Consider the following 23,488-nt stretch of genomic DNA (forward strand, 5'->3'; position numbering starts at 1 on the left):
CAGTATATCTCTTCTGTCTGTTATTCTCAGAGTGGATTAGAGATTTTGCTCCCTAATCATAGAGTTGATTATTTATATTTACCACTGCATATAGATTTTGAAGAATAAATTGCCTTTTTTTTAAAACTTCACATATTAAATTATACACCACACTTTTTTTAAGGTTATTATCCAATTAAGCTAAACAATAATCGGCCAACTAATCAATTATGAAAATAATCGTTAGTTGCAGCCCTAATTCCTCCCACTGACACCAATGTTGGGGCACTATTCCTCCCACTGACACCAATGATGGAGCACTATTCCTCCCACTGACACCAATGATGGGGCACTATTCCTCCCACTGACACCAATGATGGGGCACTATTCCTCCCACTGACACCAATGATGGGGCACTATTCCTCCCACTGACACCAATGATGGGGCACTATTCCTTCCATCGACACAAATGATGAGACATTATTCTTTCCATTGACACCAATAATGAGGCACTATTCCTCCCACTGACACCCATGATGGGGCACTATTTCTCTAATAACCAACGAAGGGGCACTATTCCTCCTCCTAGTGACCACAGGTGCTTTTTTTTTTTTTTTTTTTTTTACTCCTGAGACATTTTATACTTCCACTGGCCTTAGTCCGGCCCTCCTAAAGTCTGAGGGATAGTAAACTGGCCCTTTGTTTAGAATGTTCGGAGACCCCTACTTTAGATTTACAACCTGTCAAATCATTTTTTTAAAACTGATCACACATTTTAAAGTCTTGTTGCTCATCCCTTGTGATAGCAATAAAGCCGATCCCAAAAAAAAATTAAAGGTAGAATGTAAAAAAATAAAAATAAATGAAATAACGTTTTAAAAAATGTTTAAAGCGCGCCATCCCCTTGTGCTCATATGCAAATGTAATAATGCATGTAAGTCGTGCACGCATATGTAAACAGCGATCGCAGCACATGTGAATTGCCATGAACGTCAGAGGAAGAGCAATGATCTTAGCACCAGACCTCCCGTGTAACTCTAAACTAGTAACCTGTAAGGGCAGGTAAAGCCTCACCTATGGAGATTTTGTAGGTAGCGCATTTTGGCACCATTCTACAGGTGTACACAATTTGAAAGCATCCCGTTAGGTATCTATTTACTTGGCATAACATCATCTTTTATATTTTACCAAACAATTGGGTATTATTTTGTGCATTAAAATTCATTAAAAGCAGGCATGCTCAACCCGTGGCCCATGGAGCCGTCTAATGTAGCTCGCAACCTCAAACCTATGGCAACCCATACAGCCCCCTTTGGGTGCACCCTGCTCTACTGAACAATTACCGGACCTCCAGGCTGCTATTGTGGCCGGCTGCTGCCTCTTCACTTTCTTCCTAACACACAGAGATTAGGAGAGGGGCCTTTAAAGTGGAAGTAAAACCTCCGATTGTTTTTAGCCAAGGAAGCTGCCATCTTAGCCTCGGTTTAATCTTCAACTGCCATGATGCTGCACATGTGATCAGTTATGACAACAGCCATTGGATGGTTTGACAGTTTGGTTAACAGTACATCCAAAGTGACCGTTATATTCCATGTCATGTGCCGAAAATTTAAAGTTTTTTTTTAAAAACTGGTAAATCTGGGTTTACTTCTGATTTTTTTTTTTTTTAAATTCTTTATTTTTCACACTAATGCCCCGTACACACGGCCGGATTTTCCGATGGAAAATGTCCGATCGGAGCGTGTTGTCGGAAATTCCGACCGTGTGTGGGCGCCATCGGACATTTTCCATCGGATTTTCCGACACACAAAGTTGGAGAACAGGAGATAAAATTTTCCGACAACAAAATCCGTTGTCGGAAATTCCGATCGTGTGTACACAAATCCGACGGACAAAGTGCCACGCATGCTCAGAATAAATAAAGAGATGAAAGCTATTGGCCACTGCCCCGTTTATAGTCCCGACGTACGTGTTTTACGTCACCGCATTCAGAACGATCAGATTTTCCGACAACTTTGTGTGACCGTGTGTATGCAAGACAAGTTTGAGCCAACATCCGTCGGAAAAAATCCTAGGACTTTGTTGTCGGAATGTCCGAACAAAGTCCAACCGTGTGTACGCCCTATAAGTATATACAACCAGTTACACATCCGATATTAGTGCAGTGTCAAAGTCAAACATGAGGAAAAAATGTAAACAATAGTACAAAAAACAAGGTCAGCAGATCTAGATACCTTAATTAGCACCATATTCAAGGCTTATGGGGGTGATACCCCGTTATAACAATAATGACTATGTATGAGACCTTGTGGGTGCTCTGGGAGCTTAGTTGTTTGACCTAAAACGGACTTCCATGTATGTCAGGTCGTGCCACTCAGTGATAGAAAATATTTTAACATATAATTGGGGCACATGGGGATCTAAAAAGCTATGTAGCCCAGACAAGGGACCTGTAGAGAAGTAATTATTTTAGGATTTTCTCTATATCTGGTCAAAAAACCCATGAATGAGGATGCATAATACGAGAAATGGTATCCCCAGAGGTATTAAAGGAATATAACCAGGATAAAAGAAGGGGAAGGGTAAAGAAAAGGGAGGGGACAGAGAGGAGGGCAAAGACTGCGAAGATGAGGTAGTAAAAAGGGGGGGGGGAATAGATTAAAGTGTGATAGTATGATATAGTGGGATGTGGTGTCCTCTGCCTAGGAGATGATGCTAGCCCATTAAGTCAATTAGATTGTGCCATTTCCTGGAGATATGCTTCTGTATAGATAAAGTACTGCCAGGGTCTCCAGGTCTCTCGAAAGGTCTCCTCTCGATTGTGCAAGATAGCAGTAAGATCCTCCATGTCCCTCAGTTCGTTCACTTTAGTAAACCATAGGGACTTCGCCGGTGGTCTCTCCGATCTCCAGCAAAGGGGAATGCAAGCCTTGGCGGCATTTAGTAGTTGGATGGTGAGGGAGGTCTTATATTTTTTAATGGGTCGTTCTGATAAATGGAGCAGACAGGCTGCAGGATTCCCCTCCAGGGAGACAGCGGTCAGGTGTCCGATTGTGCGGGTAACCTCAAGCCAGAATGGGGTGAGCTTGGTGCATGTCCAGAAGATATGTAACATCGTCCCCTCCTCAGCGCCACAACGCCAATAAAGGCTGGGGACCTGAGGGAAGGAGCGATGTAGAACGGCAGGAACCCTGTACCAACGTGTCACAATTTTGTAACAGGTTTCCTGTACCCTAGTGGCAATAGAGGATTTCTGAGCAAAGTAGAGAATTTTTTGTCTCTGCACATCAGTGAATTGGGTTCCGAGTTCCGCCTCCCATTTAGTGAGAAACGGGGGAACGTACCCTTCCTCTGGTTGGGTTAGGGATGAATATAGCAGTGAGAGACAGTGTTGTATTGGTTCCCCACGGTGGCAGATAAGCTCCAGTTCAGTAAGTTGGCGGGCAATGCCTGGTTTCCTTAGGCAGCTGCGCAGGTAATTACGCAGCTGTAGGCCACTCCAGAAATCTAAAGGGGGGGTCCGTCACTGATGTCCCGGCTTCTGATGAAAGCTGACCGTTGGGCCCCAGGAAATCGTGTAGACGAAGTCTGGTGCCCATTGCCAGTCACTTAAATTGCGGACTCTGAACCCCAGGTGGGAATTCCGGATTGCCTAGAATCGGCACCATGGGGGAAGGCTGCGGGGACACCGAGGAGCGTCGAAAAGCATCTCTAACCACCGACAGGGTGCTGCCCAATGTGGGATGCTTCGCAAGGTCCCTAGGCAGTGATGTAGTGATCCAAGGCCAGCTCTTGGCCGTACCCCCGGAGTCCTCTACCTCCATGGCGACCCAGTGCTTTGCCTCTGCATGACAATGCCAGTCCACCAACCTAGTTAGGTGGACTGCCCTGTAGTAAGCCTTAATGTCTGGTAGGCCGACCCCACCCCTACTTTTCGCCAGGTAAAGAAGTTGGAGTCTGATTCGTGGTTTGCGATGTGACCAGACAAAAGCCCGAAACATGGAGTCAATTCGTTTGAAAAAAGCTGGAGGTAATCGGATGGGAAGTGCCTGCATCAGGTATAAAACTCTTGGCAGCAATGTCATCTTGAGGGCACTACATCTGCCGAACCAAGTTAGCGTCAGAGAGTGCCAATGCAGGAGGTCTGTTTTGAGATGGAGGAGTAGCGGGGCATAGTTCGCCGAATATAATTCGGCAGGATCTGAGGTAATGTCGACTCCTAGGTATCGTATAAGCTTGGTTGCCCATCTCAATGGAAAGGCCGAACGTAACCCTTGGACAACACTTCTACCTACCGTTATGTTGAGAATGGAGGATTTGGTTAGGTTGATCTGAAAAGAAGAGAGATTACCATATTCTTGAAGGGATCGAAGTAGGTTGGGGAGAGAAGTAAGTGGTTCTGTGAGAAAGAAGATAAGGTCGTCCGCAAAAGCGGCCACCTTGTGGGATCCCGAAGGTTTCGGGTAGCCCACAATTTCTGGGTTTGCCCTTATCATACACAGAAGGGATTCTAGGGACAAGATAAAGATCAGGGGGGATAGGGGGCATCCCTGACGTGTGCCATTTTGGATGCCAAAAAAGTCCGATCTTGTATCGTTAACCTTGACCGATGCAGTGGGGTGCGTATACAAGGATAGTATCCACTGTAGCATGGATGAACGAAGGCCTATGTGTTCTAAGGTAGCCCGAATAAAGGACCAGTCGACACGATCAAAGGCCTTCTCCGCGTCGTTTGACAGCAGGAGAAGGGCCCGTTTGGAAGTCCTTGCCGCATGTATCAAATTTAAAACTCGGATGGTGTTATCCCGCGGTTCTCGTAGCGGCACAAAGCCTGCCTGGTCTCGGTGAATAAGACTCGGTATGTGAGGGAGCAGTCTATTGGCCAGGATTTTGGCAAAAAGTTTTAGGTCCGTGTTCAGGAGTGCAATTGGGCGATAACTCCCACATTGCAGCGGATCTTTACCCTCCTTCGGGATAAGAGAAATATAGGCCCTTAAGGTATCTACTGGGAATGAGTTTCCCTCCGTGATGGTGTTAAGGGCAGAGACCAAAGGTTTTGATATTGTGTCGAAAAAAGTTTTGTAGTACACTGGAGTTAGACCGTCAGGGCCAGGAGCCTTTTTTGGTTTCGAAGAGGCCAGTGCCGCTGCCAATTCTGCAAGAGTCAAGGGTTCTTCCAGCTCCTCCCTTACGTTGTCGGGTAGTGATGGCATGCCTGAGGCAGCTAAGTAAGACTGGGGGGTATGGCTGCCCTCCGTCGGGGAGTTCACAGATTGCGGTCTGTTTAGGTTATAAAGACCTGTATAGAAAGAGCGTAACTCCTCAGCCATGTCTGAAGAGGTATTTAGCTTCTGTCCCGTGGAAGTCTGTATGTGAGGGATATAGGTTTTCGTGCGAGGGCCCTGCAGAGCTCTGGCCAGAAGTGACCCGGGTTTGTTTGAGAATTCAAACATAGTACGACGTGCCCATGCTAATTTCTGTTTTGTCTTATGAAACAGAAGTGTACAAAGTTCCTCACGGGCCTTCTGAAGGTCCCGGAAGGTTGCGCAAGCAAGACTAGCCTTGTGTACACTCTCCAGTTTACGGATCAGAGCAAGGAGTTCCTCCGTGCTTCGATGTCTATCGCGCTTGAGACGGGCTCCTATTTTGATCAATGCGCCTCTTACAACTGTCTTGTGGGCCTCCCAAACCACAAGGGGGTTAGGAACTGACCCTTCATTGATGGAAAAATACTCCCGCAGCGCGTTCAGTATCTCTGAGCGGGTTTCCTCTGATTGAAGCAGGGCTTCATTTAGTCTCCAGGATGGGGGAGACCGGGTCAATGGCCCCAAATGGAGTGTCAAGTGGACTGGTGCATGATCGGAGAAAGATATGACATCTATGGACGTAGAAACCACTTTATTTAAATCTTTATGTGACATCAGCAGGTAGTCTAACCGCGAATAGGTGTGGTGCACCTGGGAATAAAATGTATAGTCTCGATCTTGGTTGTGGAGCAACCGCCAAGGGTCAACTAGGTGTAGGGTATGGAGGTCTGCCTTAAGACGTTTCAAGCGAGAGTATGACAGGTGTGAGGCTCCACGTGAGACGTCCAGGGCCGGATCCATAGCAAAATTAGGGTCTCCGCCGAAAATAAGCATCCCCTCTGAAAACTCCAAGAGCTCAGAGAGGAGCATGCGCAGGAACTGTGGATGGTCCACATTGGGGAAATAGACGTTTGCGAAAGTGACCCGCACATCAGACACCCTTCCTTTTAGGAGAAGAAAACGACCCTGCGCGTCTGCCCGCTGTGCCCCAAACACCCATGGAACCGACCTGGCTAGTATGATGCTGACCCCCTTCGATTTGGAGATCGGAGAGACACTGTGGTATGCCAAAGGAAATGCCCCGTTGGTCAACCTAGGGATAGAGTCTGCACGGAAGTGCGTCTCCTGCAAAAAAGCAACATGTGTTTTGCCCCTGCGCAGGTCAGCTAAAAGCTGCGTGCGCTTCTCCGGTATATTGAGTCCACGCACATTTAGAGAGGTGATCCTAAGGTGACCCATTGTATTTTCTGGCAGGGAAATGGATGTCAACAAACTCGTGGAAGATTCCCGGAAACAGAGCCCCCTCCCAGGCAGAGGTCAGAGATAAAAGAAGATAGACCAGGGGTTTACTTCCGATTTAACCAAGTAGATTACATATAGTGCCATCCAGGGGTTCTGAAGGTGGATTTTTACAGTTGTGTGATTAGCTTGTTGTCATTCTGGGAGCATACGAGTGCATTATGTGTCATTGCTTACAAAAAAGTTTATTGCACTACTAGAGCATGCGCTTCCCTGACCTGTTTTTTCTTTTGTTTTAGATGGTCCACAGTTTTTGTTTTGGCAATCCAAGGCAAAGACCCTGATATAGTGAAGGCTGCAACATTGGTTTGGAGCTTTTTTATCTGGTCACATGTGAGTGAGTGGGATAATGATGAGCTGGTTAATAAAAAAAAAAATTGTGATTTTTGTGGTTTCTGATTAAACAGTGGGTAAACATCCAAGGGATTGGTCCCATGGAAAATGATGATCCCTATTGTTGTTTAACCAGTTCGAACCAGGCCAATTCTGACATTTCTCTCCTACAGTGCATCCGGAAAGTATTCACAGCTCTTCACTTTTTCCACAGCCTTGTTTCAAAACGGATTTATTATTTTCTTCAAAATTCTACAAACAATACCCCATAATGACAATGTGAAAGAAGTTTGTTTGAAAACTTGCAAAATCCCATGTACATAAGTATTCACTGCTTTTGCTCAATACTTTGCTGAAGCACCTTTGACACCAATTACAGCCTCAAGTCTTTTTGAGTATGATGTTACAAACTTAGCACACCTATTTTTGGGCAGTTTCTCCCATTCTTCTTTGCAGTACCTCTCAAGCTCCATCAGGTTGGATAGGGAGCGTCTGTGCACAACCATTTTCAGATCTCTCCAGAGATGTTCAATCTGGTTCAAGTCTGGGCCACTCAAGGACATTCACAGAGTTGTCCCGTAGCCACTCCTTTGTTATCTTTGCTGTGTGCTTAGGGTTGTTGCCCTGTTGGAAGATGAACCTTCACCCTAGTCTGAGGTCCAGAGCACTCTGGAGCAGGTTTTCATCAAGGATGTCTCTGTAAATTGCTGCATTCATCTTTCCCTCGATCATGACTAGTCTCCCAGTTCCTGCCACTAAAAAAAACATCCCCACAGCATGATGCTGCCACCACGATGCTTCACTGTAGGGATGGTATTGGCCAGGTGATGAGTGGTGCCTGGTTTGCTCCAGACATGACGCTATGTGCACTCGCAGAACCACTGTAAGAGCGGCAAGGATGTGGAATTCCCTTCCACAGGCGGTGGTCTCAGCGGGGGGCATCGATAATTTCAAGAAACTATTAGATAAGCACCTGAATGCCCGCAACATGCAGGGATATACAATGTAATACTGACAAATAATCACACACATGGGTTGGACTTGATGGACTTGTGTCTTTTTTCAACCTCACCTACTATGAGAGGAATGTCAGAATCGGCTCGGACTAGAACTGGCTAAAAGTATAAAAATTCACTGACCTATAATGACGTGCAATGAGTCTGTATGTGAAGCTTTACAAGCACAAACCCCATTCAATAATGAATGGGTGAACATGATGTTTTTAACAGCATTGCAATATGAATGAAAAAAAAAAAACCTTCAGAGAGAGAGATAGGGGAGAGAGAGAGAGATAGGGGAGGGAGAGAGGGGGGGGGGGAGAGAGAGAGAGAGAGAGAGAGAGAGAGAGAGAGAGAGAGAGAGAGAGAGAGAGGGGAGGGGGAGAGAGAGAGAGAGAGAGAGAGAGGGGAGAGAGAGAGAGGGGAGGGGGAGAGAGAGAGAGAGGGGGGAGGGGGGAGAGAGAGAAGAGAGAGAGGGGAGAGAGAGAGAGAGAGAGAGAGGGGAGAGAGAGAGGGGAGAGAGAGGGGAGAGAGAGGGGAGAGAGAGGGGAGAGAGAGGGAGGAGAGAGAGAGGGGAGAGAGAGAGGGGAGAGAGGGGAGAGAGAGGGGAGAGAGGGGAGAGGAGAGGGGAGAGGGAGAGGAGAGAGAGAGAGAGAGAGAGAGAGAGAGAGAGAGAGAGAGAGAGAGAGAGAGAGAGAGAGAGAGAGAGAATCGATCTAACATGGCGCTTACATAGAACTAAACAATTTTGTACTTACCAAATAATTATGTCTTCATACATAAAGCCTAATTTTTCTTCATTGTGGCCAACGTTGCATAGAAGCTGAGGGACATAAGAGAAAAACACAGTTATAATAGAAGCCATAACTAACAGATTAGTGCAAAGCACAACAATATTCTATCACCCACAGTATCGAATTATTAAAGCAAAGCTAAAACCAAAAACAAACGTTTAATACAATGCAACTTATATGGTGGCTGCATTTGTTTTCTTTTTCTGGCAATTTTCACCCAGTGATCCTGCCAGTAACATACTTCCTGATGACAACACTTATTCATTGTCCCTTTTAACCACCTCCCACAGCACATATACGGCCGGGTGGGTGCTTCCTCCTGAGTGGACGTTCAGGAACGACCCTCAGAAGGGGGGCCGTGTCTGTGCAGCGGCGTGATCCCGATGCGCTTGTATCACCTGGACACGGCGCATCTCCCATCGGTAGGAGGGCTCTGTGATTGGCCCTCCTGATCACATGACGGCTGTGTCCAATCATAGCCGTCATGTGATGTAAATAGAAAGCCGGTTGCTAGACGATCGGCTCTCCTCTCCTCACACGGAAGTTGTCAGCGAGGAGAGGAAAGCAGATCGCTGAAGCCAGCCGGTGATCAGTGAGTATGAGCTGATTTTTTTACACCCTTTACACACTGATCACCGGCCCAGTGTCCCCACACAATGTAAAATCGCAGTATCCCCAAACACGTTCCCACACAGTAAAAACACCTGTCCCCCACATATGTAACAGTAAAATCATATGTCCCAATGATCATCTGCACATATATGTCCGTGATCATTGCGTACATATGTTCGTGATTACACAAATCAATAATTATACACTTTACCAAAGACCTGTAGCAGAATACATTTTGACTTAAAGTTATGACAAAATTAGATTTTATTGGATTTCTTTTAAAACCAAAAGTAGAAAATATTGTTTTTTTTTTGTTTTTTTTCATTTCCGCTCTTTTTTGTCACTTATATCGCAAAAAATAAAAAAAACTGATTTGTGAATAATTTCTATTTGTGTGAACAAAATGATGAAAAGATTTCATTTGGGTACAGTGTTGCATGACCGTGCAATTCTTATTGAAAGTGCAAGAGCGCTGAAAGTTGAAAACTGGCCTGGGAAGGAAGGGGGCGAAAGGGCCCAGTAGTGAAGTGGTTAAGGAGGGGCAACACTGTCACCCCAGAATAGGAAAGGTTTTAAGACTACAGAACAACTGACCTTCTCTTTTTGTACATAACATAGGGTGTAAGTTTTCTGCAGTTCTGGGAACAATCGTAACACATGACAGTCAGCGCAGGCAGAGTGCATAGGAAGTTATCAGCTTACAAAACCTCAGGCAGGATCAACAAGAATGTTTTCATCAAACAAAACACTTTCAATGGTATATTAAACAAACCAAAAGGGAAGCAAAAAAGGTTCATTATTAGAGTTCACATTCACTTCACTTATTTCTGTCAGAAATCTTGTGAGCTGACAATTCCCTGTGCTCTGTCTGCGCTGTTATCAATGATATTTTTTTCAGCTATTGATCTCTGGGGAACCTCACACCCCTATGCTATAAAGAGGAGAGGGAAGTAAACTTGTAGTCTTATCCTGTTTCAGTTCTCCTGAAGCATAAGGGTGAGTGAGCGCTGTCATCTTAAGAGGGGGGGGGGGGGTAGATTTACTAAAACTGGAGAGTGCAAAATACTGTGCAGCTGTGCATGGTAGCCAATCAGCTTCCAGTTTTCTTTGTTGTAGCTTAAGTGAACACGTTGAAGTTAGAAGCCGATTGGCTACCATGCAGAGCTGCACCAGGATTTTCCGCTCTCCAGTTTTAGAAAATCAACCCGTGTCTGTTACCAGCAGAATCACCAGGTGAGAAAGAAAAACAAGTGCAGTCACAACATCTAAGAATTGGTTGGCTACAATTTATTTAAATTTTCATTTTTGGGTTTCAATACACCATCTTTCATCATGTAGCAAAACTGTACCTTTGCATGAGCTGTTTTTTAAAGTGGTTAAGCCACCATGTGATCTTTATACCATCCCAATTATTAGATAACCTGTGCCCTAGTGCCTGTGCTTAAAAAAAAAAAAAAAAAGGAAAAAAAAGCGTATTTCTACCGGATTTCACAGCGCCTCCCGACTCTCTCCTCACCCAGTCTGACAAGTCCAGTGGGCGGGGCCGAGAACTCGCACTGACATCAGCCATGAGGAGGAAACGAGAGGAGGAGAGAGCCGGGAGGCGCTGTGAAATCTGTTTTTTGTTTTTTTTTTTTCTATAAAGCACAGGCACTAGGACACAGGTTGTTACCCAACAATGGTGATGGTATAAAGATTACATAGTTCTATAGCAGCGGGGAGGGGAGCAGAGCGGCGCTAGTGAGAGCTGACAGGCAGGGAGGGGAGGAGGGAGACCGAGGAGAGCTACAGATAGCAGCGGATGATGGAGACACGAAAACTGACCACGGTGTCAGGGCTCAGCAGCCATAATAAACCGTGGTCAGTTTACAGGGGGGAGGGCATAGCCAGGCAGGATCAGCCAGGTATTTGAGGTGATACGGGGGGACAAATTACACAGCACAAGCACTGTGCTGTATAACATGCTTTAAGGGAACAGGATCCATTTTATTTTTTTAGGGTAACAAACACTTTAAAGTCAAGTCCCCACTCTCCGAGTGTAGCCCACTTGGTCCAATACTTACCTTCATCTCTGTTTCCAGCAACCTTCGCTGTGTGTTCCTACCTGGAGATGTGAGCCATTCTTTTGAAAGCATCCCCATCATGTTTGTTCCTTTAGTGGCCGTTGGGCTCCCTATCTGGTCTACAAGTCTTCTGCAGATCTGACAGGCAGCCCAACAGCCGGTAGTAGGAGAGTACACAGCAAGCTTAAAAATGCTGCAGCTAATTGCAAGGCAGCAGATAAAACTTTTCAGCCTGAAACAGGAAGTGCCGTTTGTGGCAGGATCTCTAGGTGACAAACTTTGCAAACAGATTGAGGAAAAACAAACAATATGTTTAAGAAAACTAAGGTTGTGTTTATCCGGTTGCATTGCTTCTACTTGTGGTATTAGAAGGCAGTAAAGAAGCTGATTGGAGAGCAGATTGAAGAATCTGAAGATAAAATAATAAACTAGTTAAAGAGGAGTTCCAGTCTCCTGTGAAAAAAAAAATAAAAGTCAGCAGGTACAAAAACTGCCCTACGAGTCCTTAAAGCTGAACTTCCCCTTTTGGGTGCAGCTCCGCTTTAAGAAGAGTGATATCTTTGCAGGGAAGAAGGGCCATCACCTTAGGACACTAGCAAAAAAAACCTGGGGACTGGCAAAGTGAGGTAGGATTATAGGGTAGACACCCAGGGGGCATGTCCTTGAAAGCTTAGACTGTAGCCAATCACCTGAAGGTATGCACCCAAGGTCTATAAATACTAGGCCCGTGTCCTGTACCGTACAATTAAGATAAAATTTGAGTCTACAATAAAAAAATAAAAGAAAACAAACATGTAATACCTACCTGCTCTATGCAGGGCTTTCGCACAGAGCAGCCACCATCCTCTTCGTCTGGGGTCCCCCGCCAGCACGCCTGGCTCCTCTCCCTTGACAAAGCCCCCAATAGCAAGCCCCTTGCTATGGGGGCACTGGTGCATGCTCGGTCCCGAGCCCCACTCTATACACCTATAAGACACATGGAACCGTGGCTCACCCCCCCTTTCCCCATTGGCTCACTGGCTGTGATTAACAGTGGGAGTCAATAAGCTCCGGCTGCTGTATCTCAGCAAATGAGGAGAGAGAGAGAGCCAAGACAGCCGAGGCTCTCGTGCACAACGCTGGATCTAGAAGGAGCTCAGGTGAGTATTGCATGAAGTTAAAAAATGTTATGTAGTAATATACTGTATAAGAGACTGTCATGGCTAAGCTTGTTACAAGTAAATTATAACCACCCATCTGGTAAGCATATAACCAAGCCAGACCAGTCTCTTTGCAAGCACAAGATATTTAAACTCCATTTCCCATACAATGTGGCACCTCAACGTGTGAACTGCTTCTTCAAGATGAAAATATGATTCTACTTTCTGGTAAATGGTGCTAAAAACTGGCCCACACTTTCAAGAACCGAGAGCGTTACAACTTGTAACTCAGAACTAAAAACAAGAGTCGTAAACAGGAAGCAACATGAATGCGTTAAACTGTTCATAATATCTCCAGTCAGCTCATATATAACTCATTGTGAAAACCTCTGAGCCTCTGTAGATGTTAGATAAGATAACCATCAAGTCTCTTCAAGCATTTCCCCAGCTTTGTCACAATTAAACTTACCTTTAAAGGATCTATACCCCCCCCTAACATCCAGTCAAACAGTAACCGGGACACTTTTGTTAGAAGGTCATTTGCACTCCAAATCAGTATTTCAAACCTAGTAAGTCTCATGTTTCTCAAGGAACACAATACCCCGAGCTCTGTTGTTCCAAGTCCCTTGGTCTAGGTTAGAGGCCTCCAAACTGTGGCAGTTTGCTTGCTTTTATCCAGCCCTTAGCACATTATTCACCTCACTGTCAGCAGTGGAGCAAAGTCCCTGCCACTGACACAGACAATGGAGTACGATTCCTCCCACTGACACCAATGGTGGGACACTATTCTTCCCATTGATGCCAACGGTGGGGCAAAAATTGTATGCAATTACACAATGGGGCATAATTCCTTCCACTAACACCTATGATGGGGCACTCTTCCTCCCACTGATACCAAAAATGGGGCACTTTTCCTCCCATTAATACCAACGCTGGGGCACTATTCCTCCCACTGATACCAAAAATGGGGCACTATTCCTCCCACTGATCCCAACGATGGGGCACTATTCCTCCCACTGATCCCAACGATGGGGCACTATTCCTCCCACTGATCCCAACGATGGGGCACTATTCCTCCCACTGATCCCAACGATGGGGCACTATTCCTCCCACTGATCCCAACGATGGGGCACTATTCCTCCCACTGATCCCAACGATGGGGCACTATTCCTCCCACTGATCCCAACGATGGGGCACTATTCCTCCCACTGATCCCAACGATGGGGCACTATTCCTCCCACTGATCCCAACGATGGGGCACTATTCCTCCCACTGATCCCAACGATGGGGCACTATTCCTCCCACTGATCCCAACGATGGGGCACTATTCCTCCCACTGATCCCAACGATGGGGCACTATTCCTCCCACTGATCCCAACGATGGGGCACTATTCCTCCCACTGATCCCAACGATGGGGCACTATTCCTCCCACTGATACCAACGATGGGGCACTATTCCTCCCACTGATACCAACGATGGGGCACTATTCCTCCCACTGATCCCAACGATTGGGCACTTTTCCTCCCACTAATACCAACGATGGGGCACTATTCCTCCCACTGAAACCAACGATGGGGCACTATTCCTCCCACTGATACCAACAATGGGGCACTATTCCTCCCACTGATACCAACAATGGGGCACTATTCCTCCCACTGATACCAATGATGGGGCACTATTCCTCCCACTGATACCAACGATGGGGCACTATTCCTCCCACTGATACCAACGATGGGGCACTATTCTCCCACTGATACCAATGATGTGGCGCTATTCCTCCCATTGATACCAATGATGGGGCACTATTCCTCCCACTGATAAACGGTGGGGTATTATTCCTCACATTGATACAAATGATGGGGCACTATTCCTCCCATTGATACCAACAATGGGGCACTATTACTCCCTCTAATACCAAAGAACCTCCACCCGTGCCACCTCCAAATGATATTATACTAATAGAAATTTGCAGGAACAAGTCCTACCAATATATTGACTTTACAGGCACCCACATGAGACGAACACAGTTTTGTAAAAATATATAACAATCTTTATTTACAAGTATTTAAAAAAAAAAAACCATTGCATGTACAAAATATATTAAAAACGTGCAGGTCCTCATCCACTTGACCGTCTGAGACTCAAACCATGTATGGGCAGGCTGATCGATCAACTTGGGCACAACCAGCCTGCCGGACTGTACATGCTACTATCGCTAGTGGCTGTTCAAACCAATAGCAATAATCACTGTCTTCTCCCGGCGGGGACGGTTCCACCCGTCCCTCTGCTGGGAGAAAATAATGACTTTGTGAAAGGGATTCCCCTTGTCAACACCATCTGTGTTAATGCGGGAATCGAGCACATTTCTCTCCTGCAACCTGTGGTTGCAAGAAAGAAATGCGCTCCATCTATAGCTGGCCTTGCCATCTCCTGCTCTTTTCCCATATGTGGTCTCCTGGCTATTTCTCTGCGTCTACCTCGTTGCTAATAAGGATGCATTTTAGAGGATCCTAGGAGTTCAGCCATCCGAATATCTTTTTTGAAGGTAAAATACCTGTCGATCTGGCCAGAAATCCAGTGAGCTTCTAACTTCATGTTTGAGCTGACCAATGCAGCCACTGCTGCACTGGAATCCCTGGTGTTGGGGTAGGTGTTGCCAAATGTATGAGGATTCGGATCTATGTAAATCTGCATTAGTACATGCATCAATAAAAACAGTCCATCCCAGGTGACAGTACCCTAAAAAACAGTCCATCCCAGGTGACAGTACCCTAAAAAACAGTCCATCCCAGGTGACAGTACCCTAAAAAACAGTCCATCTCAGCAGAACTCATTCCAAATGTATGAGGATTCGGATCTATGTAAATCTGCATTAGTACATGCATCAATAAAAACAGTCCACCCCAGGTGACAGTACCCTAAAAAACAGTCCACCCCAGGTGACAGTACCCTAAAAAACAGTCCACCCCAGGTGACAGTACCCTAAAAAACAGTCCACCCCAGGTGACAGTACCCTAAAAAACAGTCCATCCCAGGTGACAGTACCCTAAAAAACAGTCCATCCCAGGTGACAGTACCCTAAAAAACAGTCCATCCCAGGTGACAGTACCCTAAAAAACAGTCCATCCCAGGTGACAGTACCCTAAAAAACAGTCCATCCCAGGCGACAGTACCCTAAAAAACAGTCCATCTCAGCAGAACTCATTCCAAATGTTTCTTTACAGTTTAACATCCAGACAAGTGAGGTAGGTTACAGAAGCGCATATTCTTTATGGTGATCAGCACTCAATGGTGGTGGAAGATTACATTTTATTGTCACAGCATTTTTATCAGATACTAATAATGTGTTTTGTAATTTTATTTTCATTAATATTCATTCACATTTTTATTTTTTAATATTCATTTAAAAAAAATTTTTTTTGGGCCGTCATCTATCATTTTGGATTTATCACATATACCATTACCATTCAATTTTTTTCATTTTTTTTTTCTAATTTTCATTTATTTGCTTCACATTGGTTTATTTGTTCCACATTGGTTTATCACCATTACGTGCATAACTTTTAGCACAGCTATTGTTTTTTTTCACAGGTTACAGAAGCGCCTGTCCTTTACATCCAACAAGATCCGCTAGATGAATCCCCATCCTTCTGTTTTTGGCGGATCAGATCGGATGCAGGCGAGTGTAAACTTTTCATCCACCTCCCCATAGAGAACAATTGGTGGTCTGATCGGGTCCGCCTGAGAAACGGACAGGCGGACCCGATCGGTCTGCTAGTGTGAAAGGGACCTTTATGGCATTCAACATATGGAGAAAATGCTAAACAAACAAAAGTATAAGGGCCTTAATAATGAGAAAGGTAAACTGTATGAACACCCATCTGCTCTACCAATCCCTGTTTCATTGATCCATATGAAGCTGTGCTTATTACATAGCAATCACACTGGTAGATAAATGTGCTTATATATATCTCTGCAACTGAAAAGGTGCTTCCCATAGCTGAAAATAAGACAAACCAATTAATAAGGTGCTTTCCGACCACAGAAACAAAATCCAACTGGCGTAGGGATATTTTTACCATTGTGTGACATTATACATTAACAAGATCTTTATCACCAACAGCACAGATATTTTGGGTGTTCTGTTATGTTCTATTAATACAAGAAGCCTAAATGGATAGTGAATAAACACCAGCATAAATGAAATCAAGAACCTGAACTGCTTTTTTTGAGCTGTTAAAGGTGTTCAAAAAAAAATTAGGAGGGCAATGAAGTAGTCAACTGCACTGCCCTGAGCTCACTGCAAGGGGGGTCACTTAATGCTGGGGATGGTCATTAAAGAATACCTCCCGGCATAAAAAAAAAAAAAAAAATGGATAGCAATGTCATCCCCCCTCAGAACGGGTGGATTTCTGCCAGTCAAAGGCTGTGCCAGCCCCTCCAGACTGGATCTTAGAATATGAGGGAGGTGAAGCCTCCATCAGTCTACATGTAACATTGTGCCCTAATTGTGTTTAGCTGGTTAGAGGACATGGAGGAGAGATGGAGGGAGGGACTGGGCTGTCATTTACCACTGTGCACATGCCCACATGTGTGACTCTATAGTCACATGGGCTGCTCAGATTAAATAGGGAGGAAATGCTCAGCATAGCAAGTCACTGAAAACTGAGCATGTGCAGAGTTGCTAACACTGCTTTCCAAAAGTCCCCAGCTGAATTGGAGAGGTGGAGACAGAACAGCAGGATCAACCAGAAAACAAATCTCATAGTGAATGAGTGACCATGAACAGCATGTAATACATCATTTATTGATAGTTTATGATGTGGGTTTAGTGACACTTTAACCACTTGCCGACCGGGCCATTGCCGAAAGACGGCAACAGCGCGGTCGGCTAATTCTGGGTGGACGTCCGTGGGACGTCATTCCAGAATGTTGCTCCCGCACGCCCCCTGGGGTGTGCACCCAGGGACATCCGTGACCGCCGGGTCCAGTACCCGGCGCATCACGGATCACGGTAAATAGCCGCTGATCGCGGTTGTTTACCACATGATCGTTCCGTCAAATGACGGAGCGATCACATGTAAACAAACCGGCGTCACGTCATGATGCCGATTCCTCCCTCCCCTCTGTGTACTGATCTATACAGTGCAAGGGGAGAGGGGGAGAGATGGCAGCAGCGCTGTGGGCTGGATGTTTAGTGCCCACAGCGCTGCTCAATGTAAATACACTGCAACACGGTCCAATACTCGGTCCAATACTCGTCAATCAATTTTAACAGAAACAAATAATTTTTTTAAATCAAATTTTCAGTCTTTTTTGATTTATAGCGCAAAAAATAAATAACCCAGCGGTGATTAAATACCACCAAAAGAAAGCTCTATTTGTGTGAAAAAAAGGACAAAATTTTCATATGGGTACAGTGTTGTATGACTGAGTAATTGTCATTCAGAATGTGAGAGCACCGAAAGCTGAAAATTGGTCTGGTTAGGAAGGGGGTTTAAGTGCCCAGTGGTCAAGTGGTTAATATACAGTCCTGCAGTCTCCTCCTGTTGCAGATGCGATGATTGGTCACCTTAAAACACTCTTCTTGCAACCCTTCTCACCATTGTCACCACTTACTATGCTATGCAGGACCATTGGCAACTGCTGTGGAATCTTGGAATGAGGTAAGTATTTCTCTGTATCGGCTCATCCCCATGGGGGAACATTGTTGTTCATTTTATTTTTGCCTGGAGTTTTAAACTTTAAAGTGCAAGAAAGCAGCAAGGTTTTCATTGCTAATACTATCCGGAAAAATAACACTATAATAAAAGATCCAGTCAAATGGCCTTTCATTTCTATAGTTCGATATTATTGATGCCAGTCAAATTTGGTAAGCTTTGAAAGTCACAATGACCATGTCCATTTTAATGCAAAGCTGCTTCTGAATTAAGCATACCTTTAAAAAGGAGAAGTCCAGCCTGAGCTCATTCGGCTGGGCTTCTCCTCTGGGTCACAAGAGTGCAGGAATTCGTTTTGCACTCCTGTGACCCGGCTTCAATACTTCAAAGGCACATACCCAAACAAGTATGCAGAAAATGAAAATCAGAAAAAAGCAGAATTTTTTCTCTAAATGCTTGCACTTTAAGAGCCACCCAAAGCATTGAAGCCTAGAAGATCAGCATGACAGTCAGGTACCCACCATTTCTAGAAGCAAGGGTCAGGAATTGCATCTAATGCATCACTCTCATGACAGGTATCTTATAATGCTTTTGATGGAAAACATAATAACGCAATAAATGTAAGAATATGACAGTTTGGGATAATATTTGTTTCTATGAAAATCTAATCCTGGCGGTCTAGCTGTGGAAAAGTCAAGAAGGGTCAAGGAATAACATAGTAATTACAGAAAATGTAACTGCGCTGATCCTAAAGCGCTTATACAATTTTTTACCACAAAAACAGTGTCTGCAAAATGTGCACAAATGAATACAGTCACCAAAACTTATATAACTATATAGTGCAAAGTATCCATGTATAATGCAAAATATCCAACACCAGAACATAGGTTTTTAGCAATAGTCCCCATAAATGTTCTTCACAATATGATCATTCAAATCCAATGTGTGCAAATTCACATCCGTGCTTTAGGAGTCTTTACACTACTTCGTGAACCACCACCACCTTCCGAAATGGGCACTCACCAGAAACTAGAGAAAACTTCACCTTTGGTTTATATTGGGACAACTACTCCACTTTCATGGGTTTATATGGCGTTTTTCCAAATAGGTTGCCACTAGTTACGCCTCACATCTCCACAATAGTCTTGATATCTCATAAGAAGTAAACATCCATCATTGCGCAACATGTCTTTATAAAATGTGTTTTAAATCAATGTGGTAAACATATAAAATATATAAAATGTGCACGCACAATCCAGATGCCTTTAGACCGGCACCAAGTCTTTCCAGCAGTGTGTTTTTTGGGTTAGCTCACGCCGCTTCGTCTCCCGGGATCGGCATGCTTTCCAAGCCTCGATCTGGTACTTACCTGTAAAAGGGTTCTGGGTAATCACCGACGTCACTTCCTGTCCTAACCCGTACCAGAACGAGGCTTGGAAAGCACGTCAATCGCGGGAAACGAAGCGGCGTGAGCCAACTCAAAAAACACACTGCTGGAAAGACTTAGTGCCGGTTTAAAGGCACCTGGATTGTGCGTGCACATTTTATATATTTTATATGTTTACCACATTGATTTAAAATAAATTTTATAAAGACATGTTGCGCAATGATGGATGTTTACTTCTTATGAGATATCAAGACTATTGTGGAGATGCGAGGTGTAACTATTGGCAACCTCAAGAGGTATTTCGGACCACGCGCCAGTAATCACTGTTAAAAAGGTGGGGAAGTATTGTAGTAGAGGTGACTGGAAAATAAACCCCTTTTGGCTCGAGCTTGTTGGTGATACGGAGAAAATGATGGACGGGTTGACGGAGTTTATTAATCTAAATTTAGGATCGGCTCCAGTAGGGGTAGTATGGGACGCCCTGAAGGCTTATCTCCGGGGAGTCCTAATTCAGAAAATCTCATACACCAAAAAAAAAAAAAAAAAAAATCACAAGCTGAAGAACTAAAGGCTAAAGAGAGAGTAAGAAGGGCGGAAGTGCAGTATGTGGAGATACCAACCCTAGCTAGATATGAAACGTGGGTGGGGAGGCAGGATGAGTATAGTAGAGTACTCTTGGAGAAGATGGAAAAGAAGAGATTATTTCAGAGACAGAGTTTTTTTGGTGAAGGAGAGTGAGTTGGGAAGGCTCGGTCTCTGATTATTAAGGCAAATGGCCCCTCAAGTACTGTACCAGCAATTGAGGGTAGGGATGGATCAATTAAAAAAGCCACTTCTGAAATACTAGGGGAATTTAGAAAATATTTCAAGAATTTATACAGTTCATCGCAAATAAATGTGGAGGGGGAAATGTGGAACTTTTTTGAGAAATTGAAAATAACTCCATTATCAGAAGAAGATCGGGAAATGCTAGATGCCCCATTGACTCTTAAAGAGTTGCAAAGGGTAGTAGGGGATATGGCAAACCAGAAGGCACCGGGACCCGACGGCTTACCCATAGAAATATTTAAAAAATACGGGGAGGTTTTACTTCCCCTACTTCTGGAGATGTTTAACGGAGCTAGGGAGGACAGGACACTACCCGTCTCTATGACAGAAGCTATTATAATAATCTTGCTGAAAGAGGGGAAAAACCTGTTAGATATGACCTCATATAGGCCTATTTCGTTATTATGTTCAGACGTGAAGATTTTGGCAAAAGCGCTGGCCATAAGGCTGAATAAAATAATTTCTAAAATAATACATACTGACCAAACCGGGTTTATCCTGGATAGATCTACAAGCACGAACATAAGACGAGTGTATCTAAACATGCAACTACCCATAGAAAACAGTGGTAAGAGAGCTGTCCTCTTACTAGATGCAGCCAAGGCATTCAATTGCCTGAAATGGCACTACATGTTGAAGGTGCTGGCTGAATTTCAGTTTGGCCCTGGTTTTACCCACTGGCTGAGTATTTTATATAATAGCCCGAGGGCCAAGGTTAAAGTTAATGGTCAGTGCTCAAACTGGTTTCACCTGAGCAGGGGAACGAGACAGGGGTGCCCCTTGTCGCCCCTGCTCTTCGCCCTGGCAATGGAGCCCCTGGCTATCTGAGCATGGCGCAGGGGGTACAGGGGTTTAAAAGAAAGAGAGGGGAGGAGAAAGTTGCTATGTAAGCGGATGACATTTTGTTGTTCCTGGCAGATACACAGGATTCCTTGAAGACAGCTATGGGGATAGTGGAGGAATTTGTCCTTTTCTCTGGGTTATCAATTAATTGGGAAAAATCAGTAATTTTGCCAATAGACCCTCTTACTGTACCTCTCCCAGATCAATTATCCCAAATTAAAGTAGTTAATCAAATGAGATATCTGGGGATTAGTATAACAAGAGATCCAGGACAATTCATAACTGGAAATCTGGCTCCACTTATGAAAAAACTAAAGCAGAAATGTCGGGTATGGGGTCGTTTGCCTCTCTGTCGCCGGGCGCTGCAACTTGATCAAGATGGTCTGGTTGCCCCAAATTTTATATATTTTACACAACTCCCCAGTGTGGATCCCCAAGCACTGGTTTAAAAAATTGGATAGTGTGTTCAGAGAGTTAATCTGGAAAAACGGGGCGGCAAGGATCAGTTTGCAGACGTTGCAACGACCGGGAGTGAAAGGCGGCATGGCTGTGCCGGACCCACAATGCTATTTTTTAGCATCCCAAATGCAGCATGTGGGGGGCAGTAATAGACTAGGGGGCAAAGGTGTAAGCTGTAATATTTTGCTGAACACCAGACATGACACAATTGTAGAGGCGATGGAGGCAGACTCATTCGGCACCAAATGCCCTACCACCCAGATGATGGTTAAAGCTTGGGTACATGCCAAAAAAACATTGGGCTATACCGGTTTTGCGGACTTCTCCCCACTATGGGACAACAACCTCAGAGAACTTAAAAAAATGGGATATACTGAAGAATGGGACCGTCAGGGTACTCATTGTTTGGTACAGTTATATAAGGCAGGGAGGTTAAAATCATTTCAAGAGCTGGTGGAAGAATATGCGATCTCCAATAGGTCATTTTACAGGTATTTGCAAATTAGGCATGCCTTAGAGGCACAATTTGGTGGGAAAGTCCCAGTGTGGTGTGAAATTACCTCTTTGAGAAAGTTGATCAATGTCGACTCTACGAAAGGCCTAATCTCTGACATATATGGCAGCTTGAATGTATCAGCTCAGGAGGGTGTGGTGGAAAAAAAAAACAGGATTAAATGGGAGGCAGATGTTGGACCACTGTCTGACGATCAATGGGAGTATGTTCTGTCTCTGGGGCCCAGGACCACCCTTTCCCCCCTCACAAGTGGTTTCTCATTTCTATTTGTCTTATAGGTCATATTACACACCACTGAAGTTGTTTAGGTTTGGTAAGAAGCCCGATGCGAAGTGTCAAAGATGTGGAGGGGTAAATGGAGATTTGATTCATATGTTCTGGCGATGCCCCAAGCTCCATAGATATTGGAAAGGGATTGTGGAAAAGATAAACTTTGTGTTTGGGACATCGCTGAGGTTGGAGGCCAGGGCGTGCTTACTGGGCTTGATGGAGGACAAAGAGATCTCGAAGGATACGCAGACTGCAAGGATTAACGTATTGCTCTGTATTGGCAGAGAAAGGACCCACCGGCGGTAGCAGAATGGATGAAAGGTGTAAGGGAGATGACAAGCAGAGAAAAGTATATTTATAAGAGGGGTAACTATAAGAAATTTGAAAAAATTTGGAAACCATGGCTGGATCGAGATGTGAATAGAACGGAAGGGGGGTAGGTTAATGGTGGGATGGGAGTGAATGGTTGGTAGGGGAGTGTGGTGGGCAGTGTGGTATGGGGTTTTGGGGGTGGTGGGAATATTGGGGGGGGGGGGGGGGTTGGGGGTAAATGGGAGTAAAGATGAAATTTTCTTAAGATTGTCGAATATAGGTGTCCTGATTGGAGGTGTAAAGGAAGTATTATAATGTATGGATAGATGTTGATACTCTTTTATTGGTGTTTTCTCTTTTTTGTAATGAAAATGTTTCAAATAAAAAGATTTAAATAAAAAACTATTGGCAACCTAGTTGGAAAAAAGCCATATAAACCCATTAAAGTGGAGTGGTTATCCTAATATAAACCAAAAGGCGAAGTTTTTTCTAGTTTCTGGTGAGTGCCCATTTCAGAAGGTGGTGGTAGTTCACAAAGTGGTGTAAAGACTCCTAAAGCACGGATGTGAATTTGCGCACATTGGATTTAAATGATCATTTTGTGAAGAGCATTTGTGGGGACTATTGCCAAAAAGCTATGTTCTGTTGGATATTTTGTACTATATAGTTATATAAGTTTTGATGACTGTAT

The 23,488-nt window shown here is 44.5% G+C and overlaps 1 protein-coding gene across 2 annotated transcripts in view; it reads right to left on the reverse strand.

Moving 5' to 3' along the window:
* The window catches only part of RICTOR (RPTOR independent companion of MTOR complex 2), a 214,245-nt gene that overhangs the window by 117,031 nt on the left and 73,726 nt on the right, over positions 1 to 23,488 (reverse strand). For both annotated transcript variants that reach the window (XM_073621546.1, XM_073621535.1), the window contains exon 4: positions 8,674 to 8,738. In XM_073621546.1, the coding sequence (XP_073477647.1) occupies positions 8,674 to 8,738 (65 nt within the window). The remainder of the gene's footprint in view (positions 1 to 8,673; positions 8,739 to 23,488) is intronic.

This window comes from Aquarana catesbeiana, linkage group LG01 (genome assembly GCF_042186555.1).
Source record: "Aquarana catesbeiana isolate 2022-GZ linkage group LG01, ASM4218655v1, whole genome shotgun sequence".
Taxonomy (NCBI): domain Eukaryota; kingdom Metazoa; phylum Chordata; class Amphibia; order Anura; family Ranidae; genus Aquarana; species Aquarana catesbeiana.